Raw genomic sequence first — 20518 nt, forward strand, 5'->3', positions numbered from 1 at the left:
GAGTTTTTTAAGTGAACATTAAAATGAGGGAAGGCAGCCTCCCGGTGCTATGACAGTCCAGGCAGGACAAAATCTTTCCTTACACGGAAAGGAGGGGAGATGTGAGCTCAGCCCAGTTGCTATGAAGAATGGTTACCACCGTTCTGTACCATCTACTGGGAATGACCGGGAGTCATTCCTGATTTTTCAGTGCCCCGGCCAGCCTCACCTGAAGCCAGCCAGGACACTCAGGTTATAACAAGTGACAGTTACCAGTCCTACTGCACTGTCTGCCACGGGCAGGGGAGAGGAGTGGATACTGTGCTTCACTACTGAGAACATCATGTACAGCAGCAATTCAAGTAGACATAGGTGACATTGAAAGAAGTCAAGAAAACGATTTCTTTCCCTTTTTCTTTCCGTGTGGGGTAAATTAACAGAGCTATTCCCTGAAACCACGCCGACAATGTTTTGAACCTACAGAACTTGGGAGCTCAGCAAGAATGCAATACTTTTCGGAGACTGCTGTGGACTGTGGATAGCTGGATCCTCAGTACCCCTCCTCCCTCCATGAGCGTCCATTTGAGTCTCTGGCTTCCTGTTACGCTTCAGGCGGCACTGTGTGCCTGAGATTTTTTTTTCAAACGCTTTGGCATTTCGTCTTCTGTAACGGAGCTTGATAGAACAGATTTGTTCCAATATCATCAAATCAGATTCCAGTATCTCCCGTACAGTCCATGCTGGCTCTTTTTGGATTTGGGACTGGCATTGCCACCTGTGCTGATCAGAGCTCCACGCTGGCAAACAGAAATGAAAATCAAAAATTCGCGGGCTTTCCTGTTTACCTGGCCACTGCATCTGAGTTCAGATGTGACTGCTCTGGACAGCAAGTGTGCACTGTGGGATACCGCCTGGAGGCCAATATCGTCGATTTGCCGGCCACACTAACCCTAATCCGAATATGGTAATACCGATTTTAGCACTACTCCTCTCGTCGGGGAGGCGGACAGAACGCGATTTAAAGAGCCTTTAAATCAGTGTAAAGGGCCTCAATAGTGTGGACGGTACAGCGTAAATTGGTTTAATGCTGTTAAAATCAGTTTAAACGTGTAGTGTGGACCAAGCTTTTTTAGATCTGATGCAACTTCAGGCCAGGTCTACACTGCGACTTTAAAATCGGTTTAATGGCCGATATACCGATTTAACGCTGTATCCGTTCACACAACGTCGTCATTAATATCGAGTAAACGGCCTCCTTAAATCGATTTCGAACTCCTCCAAACGAAGGAGTAGCGCTAAAATTCGACTAGTGATAACTCGGATTAGGGTTCGTGTGGACGGAAATCCGACGTTATTGCCTCCGGGCGGGCATCCAAGAGTGCAGCACCTGATCGCTCTTGGACAGCAATCTGAAACTCGGATGCAGCGGCGCAGGTAAACAGGAAAAGCCCCGCGAACTTTTGAATTACATTTCCTGCTTGCCCAGCAGGAGCTCTGATCAGCACGCTGGCGATGCAAGTCTGAAATCGAAAAAGAGCTCCAGCATAGACTTGTACGGAGATACTAGGTCTGATCGCGTATGGGGAGACAAATCTGTGTTAATCCAGCTCCGTTACAGAACACGAAATGCCAAAGCGTGAAATAAAAAACTCCAGGATACACAGCGCTGTGTGACAAGCGTAACGGGAGCCAGAGACTCAAATGGACGCTCATGAAGGAGGGAGGGGTTACTGAGGACTCCAGCTATCCCACAGTCCACAGCAGTCTCTGAAATTATTTGCATTCTTGGCTGAGCTCCCAATGTCTGTAGGTTTCAAACAAGTGTCTGGCGTGGTTCAGGGAACAGCTCCTCAGTTTATCCCCCCCCCACCACATGAAAAAAAGGGAAAGATTGCTGTGCTATGGCGTTTGCTCAATGCACTCCGCGAAAGAAGGCGACAAGGTTGTCTGCTGCCTTCACAAAGGGAGCGGTGAGGCTGTACCCACACACCGGGGCAATTGTTTCTGCCCCATCAGGCACTGCTCTCAACACGGAAGTGGAACTATGGATAGCTGAGGAAACAGCTACCCACAGTGCAACTGCTCCTGAAATCGATGGTAGCTTTGGACCGTGGACGCAAACAATCGATTTCGGGATCCCACTGTGGACACGCTAAACCGATTTTATTAGATCTGTTTTGTAATATCGGTTTAAGCTAATTCGAAATAATCGTGCAGTGTAGACGTACCCTTAGAAAGTTTGTTGCATTACTTAAGTTGTCCAAGAGTAAAAGTAGCAGGAGGGTTTCACTTCTATTGAATTTTTACTGTTTTCTTTGAATTCCAGTCAGAACAGGCTCTTCTACTTGCAACGTGCTTGAAAAATATTAGTCCAAGTACAGAGGGGCATGTAGTGATAGGGTTGGAGAAGAATTAAATCACATGGAGAAAGATGGAGGGAGCCGCAGAACCTGATGGCATTTAGCTGTCATGTATAGCTTGTTCTGACTTGCAGTCCTTGTATTCTGTGGCAAAACCAGCTACATTTGTACCTTAGAGGCCCACAGAAACCACTATTTTTCTTAGCCATATGCTATTGACCACGGTATGATGTCTGTTCTTGTATTTGGACCCTAAATATTTTTATAGTAGTTATGTAAAAAGTGTCACTTTGGCAAATAAGACAATGTAAAATTCATGTTTTAAAATGTAGGTAATACAGTTCTTGAAATAGCTCAAATAGGTTGTTAAGAAACTTTTGAAACTCAAAATGCCTAGTGTAAGAAGAGAAAAGACTGTTATACCTCCTTTCCCGTCTGTGATAGTCTATTGCAAAATTGTACTTCCCAAAACTCAACTAGTGTTGGTAATATATTTTACAAGAATGAGTCAGTCAGGCTGGGACAGAAGTTAATGTTTGTATGCACTCTCTACAGCTAAAATGACCACAACAATACACATTTTAAAGTGTTACACACACACACACTCACTCACACTAAAGAGGTTTCAAAAAGAGCTTTGCATATGAAGTAGGTTCCAACCTTAGGGTTATTTTGGCTGTCCTCCTTGGTGCTGAGGGAATATAAATCTGGTCTCAAGGTTAACTTAGTTTTCTGAATGGTTCTGGATTAGTTACAGTATATAGTTTTTCACTTCTAGGTCAAATCTACCCTGGATTTATAATGACTGAAAGTATGCGAAGGCTGTTTTGTTTAGGATTGTGAAATGTGTTGGTGGGTTCAGTACATTTCCCAGTGAGAAAGTGATGACATCACAAAATCTGCCATCACAGTTGGCATCTTTGTTGGCAGCCTTAGCAGAAGTATCAAAGATTGAAAAAGCATGAAGACTTGACCTAGAAAGAATACTTAAAGCATTTGAAGAGAGTGTTAAAACTGCTTGCACCATATGAAGAAAATAGAATTTGGCTGCTGCTGCTGCGTTTGTTCAAATTTTAAAAATATACCTATGGATACCCTCTCAGTACTTTGTGTGCATATCCCATAAATCACAAATTACGACATAACGAGACAAAAGATGACTAAGAAAAATATCCCCTTCAACCCAGACTTTCTTCAACAGCTTTAGCAAAACTGTAGGTTTCTCCCTTTATTGTTTCCCTGGAAGATATTAATTGTGATGTTCATCATCTTTACAGACCTAGCAGTAGCATGGCATGCTAGAAAAAAGGTGGAGAATTTACAATATGAACAGCTGCTTCTCCTGACTCTTTGTCTAACTAGGAACCAAATTTTGGTAGCAGTTAGGGTAAGAATTGAGAACAGACTATCACTCTTGAATACTCACTAGTTCAGGTTTCTCCTGTTGTTCTTGTATTTATATTTCAACATTATAAATGTTTTGTTGTTTTATTTTCAAGCTGTCACTTTGTATGGAAGGCCTGCTGTTGTCTTCATGGAAATTAGGAAGCTTTTTTGTTGTGCAGATTTGATAGGTACCTTCTAGCTTGCATAAATTCTATTTCTATCTATTTTGGGGGCATCCTGGGATACTAGACAACTGGGTGCCTCAAACGCTAGAATACCAGATGGCTATGCGTCATGGGAGAAGAAAATAAAATTCCCTTTTTTAAAAAAGAAAAGTTGCAAAGACATCTAGTATGCATTTTTAGCTCATACAGATGTTAATAATTTAATAGTTTACATTTTCATATTCTTGCATTACTGAATTTGATTCCTGTGTAAAATTTTATAGTAATGCTTTATGTTTGGTCGGATTTACGTGGCATTTTGAATGCTGTGCAGTTAAATAACATTAAATAAAAATATGAAAAATTCACAGTTTAAGTAACTGACCTTTGGTTTATATCTGTTAAAAATTAGATTAACAGATTTTACAAATGAATTTATTTGGAACACAGAGGCTACCTAAAGACATTGCAGTTGACCCTTACTGTTCCTTTGAAACAATAACATTGAAAAATTGTTTTCAGTTTTTCTTGATGACTTAACATTTTTTTTTTGCTGTGCAAGACTTGAACTCTGCATAAGGTTTCAGAAAATGTTTGCTAGGTATAAAACTTTTATTAGAGCATGTACATTGCATGACAGAATCCAAACTGAGATAGTAACTGAAATTAGATAATTTTTTCTATGCCAATTTGCCTAATATTCTTGTGGTAGGCAGACTTTAAGATATGAATTTCCATTACAAAACAACAACGACCAACAACAAAAAGCTTATGGCAAATTGTGCTGCACTTCCCACAAGAGTTTCACTAAATTAACTTATTAAAAATTCAAAAGTTCCTAGTAGGATTCTAAATTATTGACTCTATGGCCATATCATATTCTGAGAGCTTTACAGAATTTAGTAAATCGGATTATGCCCTTTCTATGTTAGTGTTAAATAATTTGGTACTATTAAAATGTAAGTAGTCATAAACAGTGGCTCTCTTTTGCTGAGCATTGCAATCTGAGTGCTTCAAAATATGAGCTTGGTTAGCATTTAGTGCAGTGGGCCACTTGCAGATCCACAAGCCTATGAAAAAGTAATTGAAAACATTTGTCCTAGAATCCATGACTGAAATATGATTCATCTTTGGGTAGCAACAATAAACTATCAGTAGAAATAAATAATCATCTTTTTTTTTATAAAAAACAAACAAACTAATTTTCTACTAAGCTTAGCACTTAAATCACTTTTTTTTTTTCCTTTCAGCCATAACCAGCAGACCACGACATTTAGACATCCTGTGACAGGACAGATTTCTCCAGAAAACATTGAATTTATTTTACAAGAAGAGTAAGTAGTTTTTGATGCATTCTGAGACCTTTAAAAGTAACTTCTTACATACTGTATTATCATAATTACTTGAACATTTCTCATTATGTAGAAGTGATATTACACAGATTCAGAGGATGCACTTTAAAACATTCTGGTTTTTCTTCCAGTGTTGGTCCCTGTGTGTTTTCCACAGGTGGGTATGCATGCGTGCCATGTGTCCGAGTCCAGAGATTTTTAGTAAGCAGTTTCCATTGACCCCCACCCACGCAATTGCCCTCCTGGTGCTCTGGACCAAAGGCCTAAGATGCAGTGCAGGCTGACACCTCTCTAGTTACTTCCGACTGCCACATGCCGTGAGTCAGAATCTTCTATGTTGGCAGATTTCTCTAGCTTTCTAATTGGCTTGTAAATATATATTGTCAATAGCTTTAATATTTAGCATAGTTAAAGATTTAGTATAACATAGGTAGCTTAATTTATCCCCTTTCAGGGCATCCCTCTTTGTGGACTGGGACTATGCCTAGAATCTTGGGGTTTAAGAATTGTTATTTTGCCCTCACTCCTCTCTGTGGGGGACAAAGAGTAATGCTGCCTCTACTGTCTGGGTGAAATACATATCTCGGCACAGTGCAGTATATGCCTCTCATTTCCCCTGTGACGCTCACGAGCTTCAGTTGAGGAAACACCTTATGGAGAAGGCTATGAGACCTCAGTCTGATCTAGGCCCTTTTACATCATCCTAAAATGATAAGGAGCACCCCTCCAAGTATGAGTTTTGGACTGTAGCCTGAAGCTTCTAAGTCCAAGGAATCATCATCCAGGGCTTCACACAAGAGTAAGGAGCGATCCTATCCAGGTCTGCTCCTAAAAGGAAGAGACCCCTCTCCAACTCCATCCAGGTTGAGAGAGCCTTTGTGCATGGATCATAAGGGTTCAGGACTGTGTAAGACTCCTGGGCAGGGTGATTAAAGCACATAGGATTCATTGACTTTGACTCTTTTTTTCATAAAAGACCAACACCCACCAGCTCCATCTAAGAGTGGTAGACATGACTCTTTGACAGTACTGGCCTGTCCTTCTAAGGACTGACTGTCCAACCTCAACATTTTGGGACATATTGGAATCATCTGTCCCAACCACCAGAATGCACCAAACACCAGGACATGCAGACACTTATGTCTCGCAAGAGAATATCTTCCTCCTTTATCCTCAGTCTCCTCTTCTTTTGGGCCTGGTTCTCCTGAGAGACATTGACAACATGGGAACCCTTAGGTAGGAATGTTCACCCTCTGGCACCGATGGCCACGCTGGTATAATGAGAGCAAGTCTCCTACTGGGATGAGTGAGACACTCCAGCTAATCCATAATCCCCTTGCAGAGGGATGAGTCCTGATGGAGTCAAGGAGATCCAGATTCCCTAAGATAGTCATATCTGGGTGGAGGGTCTGTGAGTACCTGATGCCATGGGGTCCCCCTCAGCCAGTCGACTCTTTGTACTGGCTATCCTGGGGCCTGTGGGATCCATATGACAGACATCCCAGATCTGTCCACAAGTCTTACTGCTCCTGTTCCACACAGAATCTATCAGATCTATCAGAGTATGAAGAAGAGAAAATCGATCTAGATCCACAGGCACCAATGAGGATCTAATCTTCTTCACCAAACTAAGTGATCACCATCTGCACTGGACAACCATAGGCAGTACCAAGAGCTCCTGCAAAGGATAGCAAATGACCTCCAAATCCCACTGGAAGAAGTAGTCCAAGATACCCAGCATCGGGTCCTTGACATCCTGCAGCCAATGAGTCCCAGCAAAATGGCTCTCCCAGTAAATGAGGGCACATGGAACCAGACAAGGTGGTCTGTCATACCCCACTGTCCTGCGCTCCCACATCTTAAAGAAAGGTGCTATTTTATCTTGGCCAAAGGAGCTGAGTTCCTTTTCATTCATCCAGAGCCCAACTTGCTGGAGGTGCAGGTAGTCACAGACAGAGCAAGATTACAGCACCCTAAAGCAACCTCATTTGACATGGGCTTGGAGAGATTGTACCTTTCAGAAAGAAAGGTTTTCTCCTCTACAAGCTTGCAGTTCTGTATTTCTTACTTTTGAGGTTTGTTAGTGAAATATGATTTTAATAACTACTCCAGACCGACAGACTTTGAGAACAAACTTCCCTTAGAGGACAGAGCCTAGTTTCAAACCTTAATTGAGGAAGGCAGACTAGTGGCAAAAACCTCCCTACGAGCTACAGTGAATGCAATGGACATAGCATTAAGAGGGCTAGCCACTGGTATAGTTATGAGGTGAGTCTTCACTTCATTCTTCAGGGTTCCTGAGGGAGATGTGGAGCACAATAGAGGATTTAGCATTCAGCAAGATTCAGTGAGAAAACTGAGTCCCTACAATCATTCAAAGACTCTAGATCAGCCCTCCACTGCCTGGGAATTTACACCGCAGCCCTGAAGAGAAAACACCAGAGGCAGGAGTATATGTCAGGACTGTCCCCTTCACAACCATTCTGCCTCCAGCTGAGCCTCCACTCAAGAGACAGGGAGTTAAAAGACCTCGATTTTCAGTCCTCTTTGCTGCTATGACCTCCACCCATTCCCATCCATCCACTAAAATTTACTTTTGACACCTTGGCTGAGAACCACTTGCCTTATTAATGACAATGACTTCTAGCACACCACCCCCATCTTTGGGGGCCATCTCTTACTTTTCACCCGCAACTGGAACTCAATCAAAACAGACAAGTGGGTTCTAAAAATCATTCACCATGGTTTTTCCATCAAATTCCTCTGTCTCTTCTCTCCCAGTCTCCCTTCCCAGCCCTTCTCCAGGGACCACTCTCAGGAGGAGATTCTTTGCCAGGAGGCATATTTTCTTTTTCCTTCAGTGAAGGGCAATAGAACAAGTACCACCTTAGTATCAAGGGTGATGGTTATATTCTCCATACTTCTTACTCCCAAAAAAGATGGCAAGTGGAGACCCATTCTGGACCTTTGACAACTCAGCATCTTTATTTGAAAGTCAGAATTCAGGATGTTTACACTAGCATTAAAGAATTCCCTCCCTACAGGAGGAAATATGGTTTGCAGCTCTTGACATAAAGGATGCCTGTTTTCATGTGACTATTCATTTATCCCTTGGAAAATGTCTCTGGTAGGTCAGGAACACTGCCAGTTCAGAGTCCTTCCCTTTAGACTAGCAATAGTGCAACGGGTATTCACAAAAGTATTCTCAGTGGTGCAGCCTAAACGAGACATCATGTCCACGTAGTCTTCTCATATTTGGATGACTGTCTCCTAACAAGTCATTCCAACCAAAAAAATCAGGTTGACAGTTCTGTTCCTGCTCCATCTTCTAGTGGTGCTGGGTGTATGCATAATCAAAGAAAAGTCCTCTTTGACCCCCCCGCCACCCCAACTCCCCGCCCCAAGAGTGTTAAGCTTTATTTGCATGACAGTGGACTCAATTTTAGCAAGAGCTTTCTTCCCTGCAGAAAGATTCCAATTAATGAGCAGATTGTTTGCAATCCAAAAACTATAGTCAAAGGATATCATTCCCTACTAGGCCACAGGGTCTCATGTTATTTTGTGACACCATTCACTGGACTTCTTCTGTGCTGCCTACAGACCTGGCTCTGGTCTGTCTACTCATTAGACAAGAACCACTTGAACTCCAGAGTGACTCCAGAACTCCATAGCCTCTCTTACCTGGTGATCAAACCCAGAATGAGTACAAGTGAGAGTCCTCTATATCCCTCCTATCCCTGATGCCGCCATCATAACAGATGCATCCCAGAAGGGATGGGGTGGTCACGTGAACAACCACAGAATAGAAGAAACTTGGAACCCCATAGAAGGCCAGGCTGCATATCAACCTGCTGTAACTGCCTGACCTTTAGGGCTTTTCTCCTGCTCATACATTCACACAATAGCCAAATAATGTTGGACAATATCACCATGGTCCTTTTTATCTAAACAAGCAGTGTGGAGCAAGATCCCTTTCCCTTGGTCTTGAAACAGTCAGCTATGGAAATGGTGCATCAGAAACAATGTCACACTGCTAGCCACATACTTATCAGGTGTTCAGAATCTCTAGCTGACAACTTTAGCAAGCACTTTTCTGCAGAGCATGAATGGAAGGTATATGACTCTGTCCCGAGCAAGTTACTCACTCAGTGGGGAACACTGCAATGGGATCTCTTTGCAATCTGAATGAAGAGAAAACTTCATCTGTTTTGGTCTCAAGCAGCTATGGGCCATGACTCCCAGGGCAATGCTTTTAGATTATCATGGGCAGATCAATTCAGATGTGCCTTTTTTTTCATCCCTCTGATACCACAGTCTTGAGAGAGATCCATTATGACATGGGCAGGGTTGTTCTCATAGCACCCAGCTGATACAGACAGTTCTGGTTCCTGGGTGTTTTGAGAATGTCAACCGATCTTCTTATCAAGGTCTGCCCCTTCCCAGAACTTGTAACTCAGGAGAATGGCAAAATCAGATACCCCAATCCAGACCTACTTCACTTCACAGCCTGTTTTTGGATGGGCATCAGAACTAGAATGATCATCTTCAGAAGCCATTGGATTCATTTTCACTCAGAGCAATTGTCAAGATATTTTTCCCCCAGTTTGAACTTTAGCATCCAAAAGTGTGGACCTGCATGGACACTTCTAAGCTTAATTTCTAGCTTAGATCTGATAGCGCTGCCACCAGCCAAAATATAGTGTTTGGCACACTTTCTGTTCCCCCCAAACCTTCCCTGGGGAACCCAAGACCCAAACGTCTTGGGTCTTAAAACCAGGAGAAATAAACCACTCACCCTCCCAGACTTTCCGTTCCCTAGGCTACCCTGAGAGGCTCCATTGATCCAAACTCCTTGGATCTTAAAACAGAGAGGAATTAACCTTCCCTCCCCTCCTTTCCCCCCACCAATCCCTGGTGAGTTCAGACCCAATCCCCTTGGATCTTAAACAAGGGGAAAAAAATCAATCAGGTTATTAAAAAAGAAAGCTTTTAATTAAAGAAAGTAAAAATTATCTCTGTAAAATTAGGATGGAAAATGTTTACAGGGTAGTCAGATTTATATAGCCTAGAGGGAACTCCCTCCCCAGCTTGCAGTTCAAAGTTACAGCAAACAGAGGTAAAAATCCTTCCAGCAAAATACACATTCACAAGTTAAGAAAACAAACATAAGACTAATCCACCTTTTCTAGCTAGTACTTACTATTTTGAACATGAGACTGTTTCAGAAAGAGTGGAGAAAGACCTGGTTGCACGTCTGGTATCTCTTAGCCCTAACAACGAACAAAACAAACAGCACAAAAAAAGACTTCCCTCCACCAAGATTTGAAAGTATCTTGTCCCCCGATTGGTCCTCTGGTCAGGTGTCAGCCAGGTTTACTGAGCTTCCTAACCCTTTACAGGTAAAAGAGACATTAACCCTTAACTATCTGTTTATGACAGCAATAAAAAGATTCCATTAGGAAATGCTACCTAGCTAAAATGGAGATGCTTCTCCGCCTGGGCAAGGCACAATGAGTCTTACTCAGAATCTGCAGATATCCCAGGCATTTTAGATTATCTCCTGTCATTGGAGAACTCAGGTGTTTCCATTAGCTCATTGCAGGTCCATCTCTCAGCAGTCAGTGCCTTCCTTCCTCCAGTACATGGGGGTTCTATTTTTACCAGCCCAATAATGATTAGATTCCTAAAGGGCTTAGTCAGGACCTTCCTTCCAGTGGTCAAGCCTACACCTCAATGGGACCTCAATCTCATCCTGTCAGTATTTACCAGACCACCATTTGAATCTTTGGCCATGTGCTGTATGCCCCACCTTTCCATGAAGGTTGCATTTTTAGTTGCTATTACTTCAGCTAGAAGGGTGAGTGAGATGGGAACAGTTATCGCTGACCAGGGCCGGCTCTACAGTTTTCGCCGCCCCAAGCAGCGCACCGAGTTGCCACCGCGGAGGAAGTCCGTGTGCCCTTCAGGCGGCTGGTGCGTTTCCGTGATGGCGGCAATTCAGCGGCAGCTTCTATGTATAGCTGAAGCCGCCCCTGACAGTTAAACACAGAAGCTGCCACGGAATTGCCCTCACCGCGGAAACGCGCCTGCCGCCCGAAGGGCACACAGGCTGCCCCCGCCCTCCGTGGCGGCAATTCGGCGCGCTGCTTGGGGGCAAAACAACATGGACTGCCGCCCCTGGCAGAATGCCACCCCAAGTATCAGCTTGGAATGCTGGTGCCTGGAGCCGTCCCTGTGGCTGACACACCGTACATCATTTTTCATAAGGGGAAGGTCTTCCTTTGTCTTAATCCTAAATTCCTCCCTAGCATAATTTCAGAATTCCAAGTCAATCAGCCTGTCCACTTACTGGTTTTCTTCCTAAAACACCATGCTTCTATAGGCAAGAAAATATTTCATTCTCTCGATGTCAGACGGGCCCTGGCATTCTACCTGCAAAGGACCAAACCAATCAGAAAATCACCATTATTTCTCACTATGGCAGAAAGGTCACAAGGACAAGTGTAAATGTGTGGACTCACCCTCGCGGCACCTCCTGCTGGTTGCTTTGGGAATTAGCTCTTGTTAGCGGCCAAAGTGCCCTCTGCAGGCCAGTGATCCGCCTTCCAGCTACTGACCCCATGTCCCTTCCTCGACCCCGGTGCCCCTTTTACGTGGGGTTCTGCCCCCTGGCAGTAACCCCTTGCTCTTAGGAGTTTTCCACTCCTGGAACCCCCCCCATCCCCACTTTGCCTCAGTGTCTTGGCAACTGCCCAGTCATTAGCTAGCCCCACACCCTGGGGCAGACTGCAGTATTAGCCTCCCATCATCAGCAAAGGGGGTTGGACCTGCTGCCTTGGCCTACTCCTGGGTTGCACCCTACAACCCCAGTACCTCCTGGCCTAATTCTAGGCCACAGCCTGGCGCTTTCCAGGCAGGGGCTCCCCAGCTCCTCTGCCTTTCCCCAGCCCTGCTTCAGCCTAGGTACCTTATCTCAGCTTCCAGCAGCCAGGCCCTTCTCTCTCTGAACACAGAGAGAGACTGTTCCAGCTCCTGGCTTCTCTGGCCTTCTTATCAGGCCCTGTGGCTCAGTTTGGGGCATGGCCCCAGCTGCAGCCACTTCCCCAATCAGCCCAGCCTAAAAGGCTGCTTCCTCCTGCCCCAGCCCCTTCCCTGGGCTGTTTTAACCTGTTCAGGGCCGGAGCAGAGATCCACTCTGCTACAACAAGCAATATCTTCTCTGAAAATCTCTAAATGGATTTCTGGTTGTGTTGTTGTTTGCTTCCAATTAGTGTGTGTCCCTCCCCGGAAGGAGTAAGGACCCACTCCACAAGAGCACAAGCTGTCTTCATAGCATCTCTTCAGGAGATATGGACATATGTAGAACAGCTACCTGGAGCTCTGTTCACACATTTACAAAGCTTTATGCGCTAGATTAGGTCTTTGCTGCAGATGCAGCTATAGGGATTGCACTTCTTCAGGCTTTACTGACTGCATCCTCACATCCCCCTCTGGTCTCAGGACTGCTTGTTAGTCACTCACATGTGGAATACACATGGCGACCAGCCTCAGGTAAGAATTGGAGGTTATGTACCTGTAGCTAGAAGTTGTTTGAGATGTGTGGTCTCCGCTATATTCCACTACCCACCCTCTTTCCCCTCTCCTTCGGATCTTTTTTGAGTTGTGATTAAAAAAAGGAACTGTAGAGGCATGGGCCCATGCTGCCTCTTATGCCCTTGGTCTGTAGTATGAGGGCGACAACTGTGGATATGCAGGCAAACAAACACCGTTTACTAAGAATCTCTGGATTCAAGTGCATTGTGTGCATGTGCCCATGTGTGGAATACAGATAGGGACCAACATCTTAAAGAACTTACAGTTACAGGTGAATAACCCCCATTTTTTAGAGACAAAAAAAATTAAGTGATAATCCTCTCAAGTTTACTACTGCTAGAATCAGTACTATGCCTCTAGAATTGGAATTAACTTTCTTGAGTGTGCTGAATCTAGAAGGTAAAGCAAATGCCAAATATACAGTCCCAGCCTTAAAGGAATATCGTATAATAGTATAGTGAGAGCTACAATAGGTGAAGTTACTAAACAATTTCCATTCTAATCTTCTGTCTTCAGATATTCCTGACTTTTTGGAATATTCGGCTAATATTTTTTCATGCTTGACCTCTGCCTGGAAATTAATTCTTAAGGAAAAATTGAGCAAAATTTATATATTTTTTTATATCAGCAGGACTGAAAAATATGTTTTTCATTGGAAAAAAATTTAGCTGTATAATTTTTAGACAGAGCAACAGGAAAATGGGCTCAAGTTTGAAACTTCATTTTGAAACCCTAATGAGATTTAGAAAACAGACTGAGTCTAAAGGATATCAGTTTGGTACTTTTAAGTTAGTTCATGCTTAATATCAGCGAGTCCTTAAATCAGTTCAAACTGGTTCAAAGCTAGGTCAGTTCTGTCTCCTAGACCACGTCTACACTACGGGATAATATCGAATTAGTTAAAATCGCTTTCTTAAAACTGATATTATAAAGTCGAGTGTGCGCGTCCACACTAGGCACATTAATTCGATAGTGTGCGTCCGTGGTCCAAGGCTAGCGTCGATTTCTGGAGCGGTGCACTGTGGGTAGCCGTTCCGTAGCTATCCCCACGTCCAGCTCTTCCATCACCGACACACCTCATCGCCATTGTTGATGTCCCGGCGCGGTCTCGTATGACACGCAGCCCAGTGCCTGAGGGGCAGGAGAAACTCATTCGCGGCGTTGGTTCTGGGTACAGCCTCACCCCCCCTTTGACTGCACACACCGCTGAGCAGCACACATGTTGTCGTGCATCGTTTCTTATCCCCAGTGACAGCGTGAACTGAAGAAGCAAACGCCATTTCATAGCACTAGCACAGCATCGATGGACCCTGCTGAGATCAGTACGCTATCGTGAACGTTTGTAAACACCTCGCGCACTCTCTGCTCTGCCTAATGCTGACCAAGAAACTTGCAAAGCAGGAGGAGAGAGGAGGCAGCTCGGCAGCGCTAGCGATCATGAGAGCGATAAGGACATGGACATGAATTTCTCCCTAACCGCCGGCCGCCTGCGTTTTGGAGCTACTCGATAATGGGGAGGGTTCTACCCATTGAACGCTGATTTTTGGGCGTCGGGAAAACAAGCACAGACTGGGTGGGACCGGCATATCGTTGCAGGTGTGGATCGAATTCCCAGGCTGCAAAACTTTCGCTTGCGTAGATGGCACTTCTGTGTGAACTTTGATTGACATGCTTTCCCTGATCCCTGAAGACGCCCTTAAATAATCCTACAGCATGAGAGCAGCCCTCACAGTGAGGAAGCGAGAGCAATAGCCCTCTGGGGAAGTCTATGCAGCCAGACAGCTGACCGGTCAGTCGGGAATCAATTTGGAGTGGCAAATCTATTGGGACTGCTTGTTAGATGCCAAGTAGGCCCCAAAGCACATATTAAGCTGTCTGCTAGGAAAGGTGTGACTCTTGGAAACTTGCAGGTCATGGTGTGATGCTTTGTCTGCAGATGGGGAAATTCCCTAACTGTGGGCGGTGGCCACCAGATGTGAACCATATCCCCTATCTTAGGACCAGAAGCGCAGGGCACCCAGTACGTAACCGCAAGGGTACTTTTCATTGTACTGCAAGCACTGGTGGATCACAAGACGTTTTCTATCAGTCCACGGAATGGCCAGAGATCTGGTGGGACAGCCGTTCGTGACGTCTTTCAGAAGCACTACTCTGTTTAAACAGCTGCCAGAAGGGAATTACTTCCCAGAACCAGAAAATAACCGTTGGGTGACTGTTGCAAATGCCTTGCTAGTTAGTCCCTGGTGTGACCCAGCCTACCTTGATGCCAATGGCTTCATAAAGCCATACACAGGCAGCCTGGACATGAGCTCACAGGAGCTGCTTCAACTACAGGCCTGGCAACGTGGCAGGAATGTATAGAATGTGCGTTTGGGCTTAAGATAGCGTGCATACTTTTTAAATAGGCTGGAACCACGTACTCTCGCTCAGACCTCAGCACAAACCAATGGTCGCCCTTTGTTATGCCTGCTTGCTGTGTGCTCACAATCCTGTGAGAGTAAGGAGGAGAGACATTTCAGTTCAGCTTGGCTGGTGGAGGCATGAGGCAAATCAACCTGTGCCTCTGGATTACGAAGCAGCCAGACACAGCGGGCGGTAGAAGAGCACACAGGAGGCGGCACTGCGCATTCGATGAAGCCTTTGATACACGAGTGTTCAGCACGGGGCCATGGTTACAGGTGTTGACTGCTGTGTTTGCTTCCCCTTGATGAACCCTCCCCCCTGATTGAGCTCATTCCCTGTAAGCCACCCACCCTTCCCCTTTACTTACTAGCTTGCTGAAGGGAAATAAAGTTCAGTATCATTTAAAATCATGTATTCTTTATTTAAAAAGTCATTCAGTATTGTTTACGAAATTCATGTATCTTCTTAAAAGTTCATTCCCTTGTAAGCAAACCCACCCTCCCCCTTTGGATGCTATTCGTTTATTAAAAGTACACTTATAAAAGAGGCAGAGAATTATCAAGGTATCCCCTGCCTGCTGTGGTTTGGAGAAGAATAGGAGGAAGGGGAAAAGGCCATTAGCTCATTTCAACGAATGACAGCCTTTTGCTTGTACTGTCCAGGGGCGGGTGGAGTGGGCTGTGCAGAAAGCCTTCCCCCACGCATTCTTACACATCTGGGTGAGGAGATATGGACGTGGGAGCTTTGAGGTGGGTTAAACATGGGCTTGCAGCGGCACTCTGTAAGCCCGCTGCTCTTCCTGAAGATTCCACCATGCGTTGGAGGATATCAGGTTTGAGCACGCAGCAGGCCAGCGTAGCCATGCCCGCCACCGCTGATCTTCCTGCCTACACCTCTCATCTCGAAAGCGTCTCTCCTATCACTCCCTTTCACTGGCATCTTCCTGTACGTTGCTCAGCACGCCTTCCAACTTTCTGATGAGCTCTGTCGTTGCGTGTTACTTCCATGATTCTCGAGAACATTTCATTCTCATGTTCTCTTCCTCCCTCTGCCTTATCTGAGCTAGCCTTCGCGACGATGGCGTAGGAGCCGGACAACTGTGCAGCTGCATTGGGGGAGGAGAATAGGGAGAGAAGTTATGGTAAAAAAGCTACATTTTACAGAACAATTTGTACTCTTTAACAGTGACTAACACTATCCACCTTACCATAGACATGTGGATTTCACTACCAAGGTCGCGTTGCATCGTTTAATATTGAGTGCCTTTGCAGACTCACAGACCGCAGGTCCAGGCATCAAATTAAACTTCCATTGCGCCATAGTAAAGCTTTCTTTGACTTCTCCAAGCATTCATATACCGCAGTGATCTATGATGCCTTGTTCCTGTTAAGAGAACCAGCAAACCCCAACCCCCCTCTCTTCCCCTCCTCCCCACTGCATGGCTTCTTATCACGTAGATCACTGTAATGATCCCCCTCCTCCCTTCCCGCCCCCCGGCACGCGTGGCCTGGTAGCTGGGAAGTTCCTGCTCGCCCGCCAAACGCTGAAAAAACTCAGCGCTATCCTTCTCCCCCCCCCCGCTTTGCTCGAGCAAGGAAGGATTAAGCGGCTCCCAGTAGGAAAATCGCCATGTCTGCCCCCTATTAAATTCTGAATTTCAACCAGGTTACAATGAATGATATTAACTTCTCTGAGAATACCACCGCAGTATGGCAGAATGTATGTTTCTGAATTGCCAGCAGTCACCTGGAGCCATACGCGGCTGTGCTTTATGAAGCTATGATTCCGGAATTAACTTGCTACATTGCAGGCCGGTTGGAAATAGTGTCATACAATGGGACCAAAATAGGGCTGCCTGCCAGAAATCTTTCTGCAAAAGCTTTTGCAGTACCTCAAAAGCGATTCATAGAGGTTTCCTGGAGGGATTTCGCTCCATCCCCAGGACACGTAACGATCTTTTCCTGTAACTTTACTGGCTGCCGAATGATGCCCAAACCCTGATGCAATTCAATCATTAAAAACGCTTGTTTTAAACCATGTTGATATTACAAAGGACACTCACCAGAGGTCTCTCTTATCTCTATTCTGGGTCTTGTGGCTTGGAGTGGCTGGTCGACTTGAGTTCTTGTGTCACAAAAGGCTCCTGCTGTGTAACGGTAGTTGCTATGTTGCCTCTCAGCAAGCTCTTGCCTCCCTGTTCCTCCTCTAGTGCCCCCCTCCGCAGATCGCTGCAGCCACGGTTGCTATTAACAACCCTGGACCTGGCTGAATCCCACGGCCACGCCTGACGCTGCGTGTAGCGGTTGCCGCAGGCCCCCTAAAAGGTACATGCAGCACTCATAGAAGTGGGCACTTGTTTTCTGGCCACTGACCTAGACTCGACCGTATCCCTATATATGCTTCTCTGGTTTTCTGGTATGCCTGTCTGAGCTCCTAACTTATACTAACTGCACTGCACTCTAAGTCCCTTGGTGTGCCTTTCCGTCATAGACATTATGAATATTCTTTCAAATATCTCTATTTCGATTTCCGTTTTTTTCGACAACGGCCTATGTATAACTTCATCCTGTGTCACGCGCTAAATCTCTCCCCATTTAAGCCGAAGTCAGATCCAAGTACCTCTTGTGCCGGTTCCAGGCTGGTGCTCTTTCAATTTCTCAGGAGATCTCGCCGTTGTTTACCTGTGCTTGATGAGCTCTGCGTGCTCGTGCACCTCTCATGCTTGTATTCTCGCCTCCATAGAGGCTCCACGCTGGGCAAACAGGAATGTAATTCAAAAGTTGCGTGGCTTTTTCCTGTACCTGCCCGCTGTATCCCTGAGGTCAGGATTGCTGTCCAGAGTGGTCCAGTGTTTTGCACTGTGACGCCACCTTACTCTCGCATACCAGGCCCCTCCGACTGACCAGCCGCCTGATGACGGCCCTGGCTGAAAATCATGCTAATGAAGGCAGCGACACTAATACATCTGGACGTCTCATCGTCTCGTACAGCTTCTGTAACTGCCGTCGACCAGAACCCGGGCAGCGACGGTGAACCGTCCTCATCAGCTGCCCGACATCACATAACTCTCGAACTTATAACTCGATTCCTCATCCTCCTCTCGTCGGGGTGGAGTACAGAAATCGATTTAAAGAGCCCTTTATATCGATATAAAGGGCGTTGTAGTGTGGACGGATACAGCGTTAAATCGATTTAACGCTCTTTAAATTGATTTAAACACGTAGTGTAGACCAGGCCCTAGATTGACATGACCTTAACAGTTAGTTCTGAAAATGGAGAGTCATTACCAGATTCCTTCTGCTTAACTTGTGTCTTCCTGTTCTCAAGCAAAATACCTAGCCCCTTTGTTGTTCTCCTAAATTTTGGTTTTTGGAATGTTCTTTGCAGTTTCTGATCTAAGGCCTTATACCAGCTTAAATCAATCTAAAGCCTTAGATTGCCTTCAGATATATTGTTGCAACCTGTTTGATAGTCTTATGACTTTTGCATTATGATAGCATGGCCAGTGTGCCATTGTATTAGGTGTTGTACAAACATATGAAGAGCTTGAAATCTAAGTAACGACAATATACAACAATTAGATAAAACAGATGAGGGGAAGGTCAAGCACAATACTGGTCAGGATCAAAAATGGGAGTCACAGCAAGCTAACTGCCTAACTGTTGACGAGGTTTTTTGTAAGCATCATGACAGAAAAGTTTTAAGGAGGGATTCAAAGGAGCATATTCAGATAGCATAATGAGGAGGCATGGGAGGGAACATGTAGGTGCTTATGAGAAGACTTTTTTAAACAAGCAATCAAGATTGGTATAATTAGCAGACTAGAGGTGGTAGTGACTTCCTATGATTTCTAATAAAGTATAGAGAAGAGTGTAAATGTGACACTTATCACCCCAATATTCACACCTTTTACACTATTGTAATAATCTGTGTATAAAATATGCCTTGAGCTATCATTTGAAAATAACTCATTGATCATTAATATACCTATTAAGAGCTATGGATATATGATAGAATTATGACTAAAGTGTGTTTAAATCAGGTATGCCACGTTGGTTGGTAAACAGACCTACATCAGACAAAGGAATGTGTTTTAGCCACATAGGAGTTACTTTCAAAGTACTTTGAAAGACAATGAGAACATATTTACATATTGTGTAAATAGACGAGGGCTGTCAAGCGATTAAAATAAATTGCAATTAATCACACTGTTAAAGAATAATGGAATTACATTTATTTAAATATTTTTAGATGTTTTCTGCATTTTCAAACATATTGAATACAAAGTGTACAATGTTCAATGTATTTTATTTTTTATTACAAATATTTGCACAGTAAAAAATAAAAGAAATAGTATTTTTCAATTCACATAATATGAATAATGTAGTGCAATCTCTTTATTATGAAAGTTGAACTTACAAATGTAGAATTATGTACAAAAAATCTGCATTCAAAAATAAAACAGTGTAAAACTTTAGAGCCTGTAAGTCCACTCAGTCCTACTTCTTGGTCAGCCAATCGCTCAGACAAACAAGTTTGTTTATGTTTGCAGGAGATAATACTGCCCACTTCTTGCTTATGTCGTCACCTGAAAGTGAGAACGAGTGTTTGCATGGCACTGTTGTAGCCAGTGTTGCAAGATATTTATGTGCAAGATGTGCTAAAGAGTCGTATGTCCCTTCATGTTTCAACCACCATTCCAGAGGATATGCATCCATGCTGATGATGAATTCTGCTCATTAACAACCCAAAGCAGTTTGCACTGATGCATGTTCATTTTCATCATCTCAATCAGATGCCACTAACAGAAAGCTGATTTTCTTTTTTGATAGTTCGGGTTATGTAGTTTCTGCGTCGGATGTTGCTCTTTTAAGACTTCTGAAAACATGTTCCACACCTAGTCCCTCTCAGATTTTTGGAAAGCACTTCAGATTCTTAAACCTTGGGTCAAGTGCTGTAGCTATCTTTAGAAATCTCACATTGGTACCTTCTTTGTGTTTTGTGAAATCTGTAGTGAAAATGTTCTTTAAATGAACAACATGTGCTGGGTCATCATCCGATACTGCTATAACATGAAATATATGGCAGAATGCGGGAGAAACAGAGCTGGAGACATCAGTTCTGCCCCAGGGAGTTCAGTCACAAATTTAATACGTTATTTTTTTAATGAGCATTATCAGCATGGAATCATGTCCTCTGGAATGGTGGCCTAAGCATGAAGGAATATACGAATGTTTAACAACATATCTGGCACGTAAATTACTTGCAGTGCTGGTTACAA

At 44.3% G+C, this 20518-nt stretch overlaps 1 protein-coding gene across 1 annotated transcript in view; it reads left to right on the plus strand.

Moving 5' to 3' along the window:
* Positions 1–20518, plus strand: part of PLEKHA7 (pleckstrin homology domain containing A7) — a 334075-nt gene that overhangs the window by 173212 nt on the left and 140345 nt on the right. Inside the window, exon 4 of the mRNA XM_032799204.2 lies at positions 5140–5223. Coding sequence (XP_032655095.1) covers positions 5140–5223 — 84 coding nt within the window. The remainder of the gene's footprint in view (positions 1–5139; positions 5224–20518) is intronic.

Source organism: Chelonoidis abingdonii, chromosome 4 (genome assembly GCF_003597395.2).
Source record: "Chelonoidis abingdonii isolate Lonesome George chromosome 4, CheloAbing_2.0, whole genome shotgun sequence".
Taxonomy (NCBI): domain Eukaryota; kingdom Metazoa; phylum Chordata; order Testudines; family Testudinidae; genus Chelonoidis; species Chelonoidis abingdonii.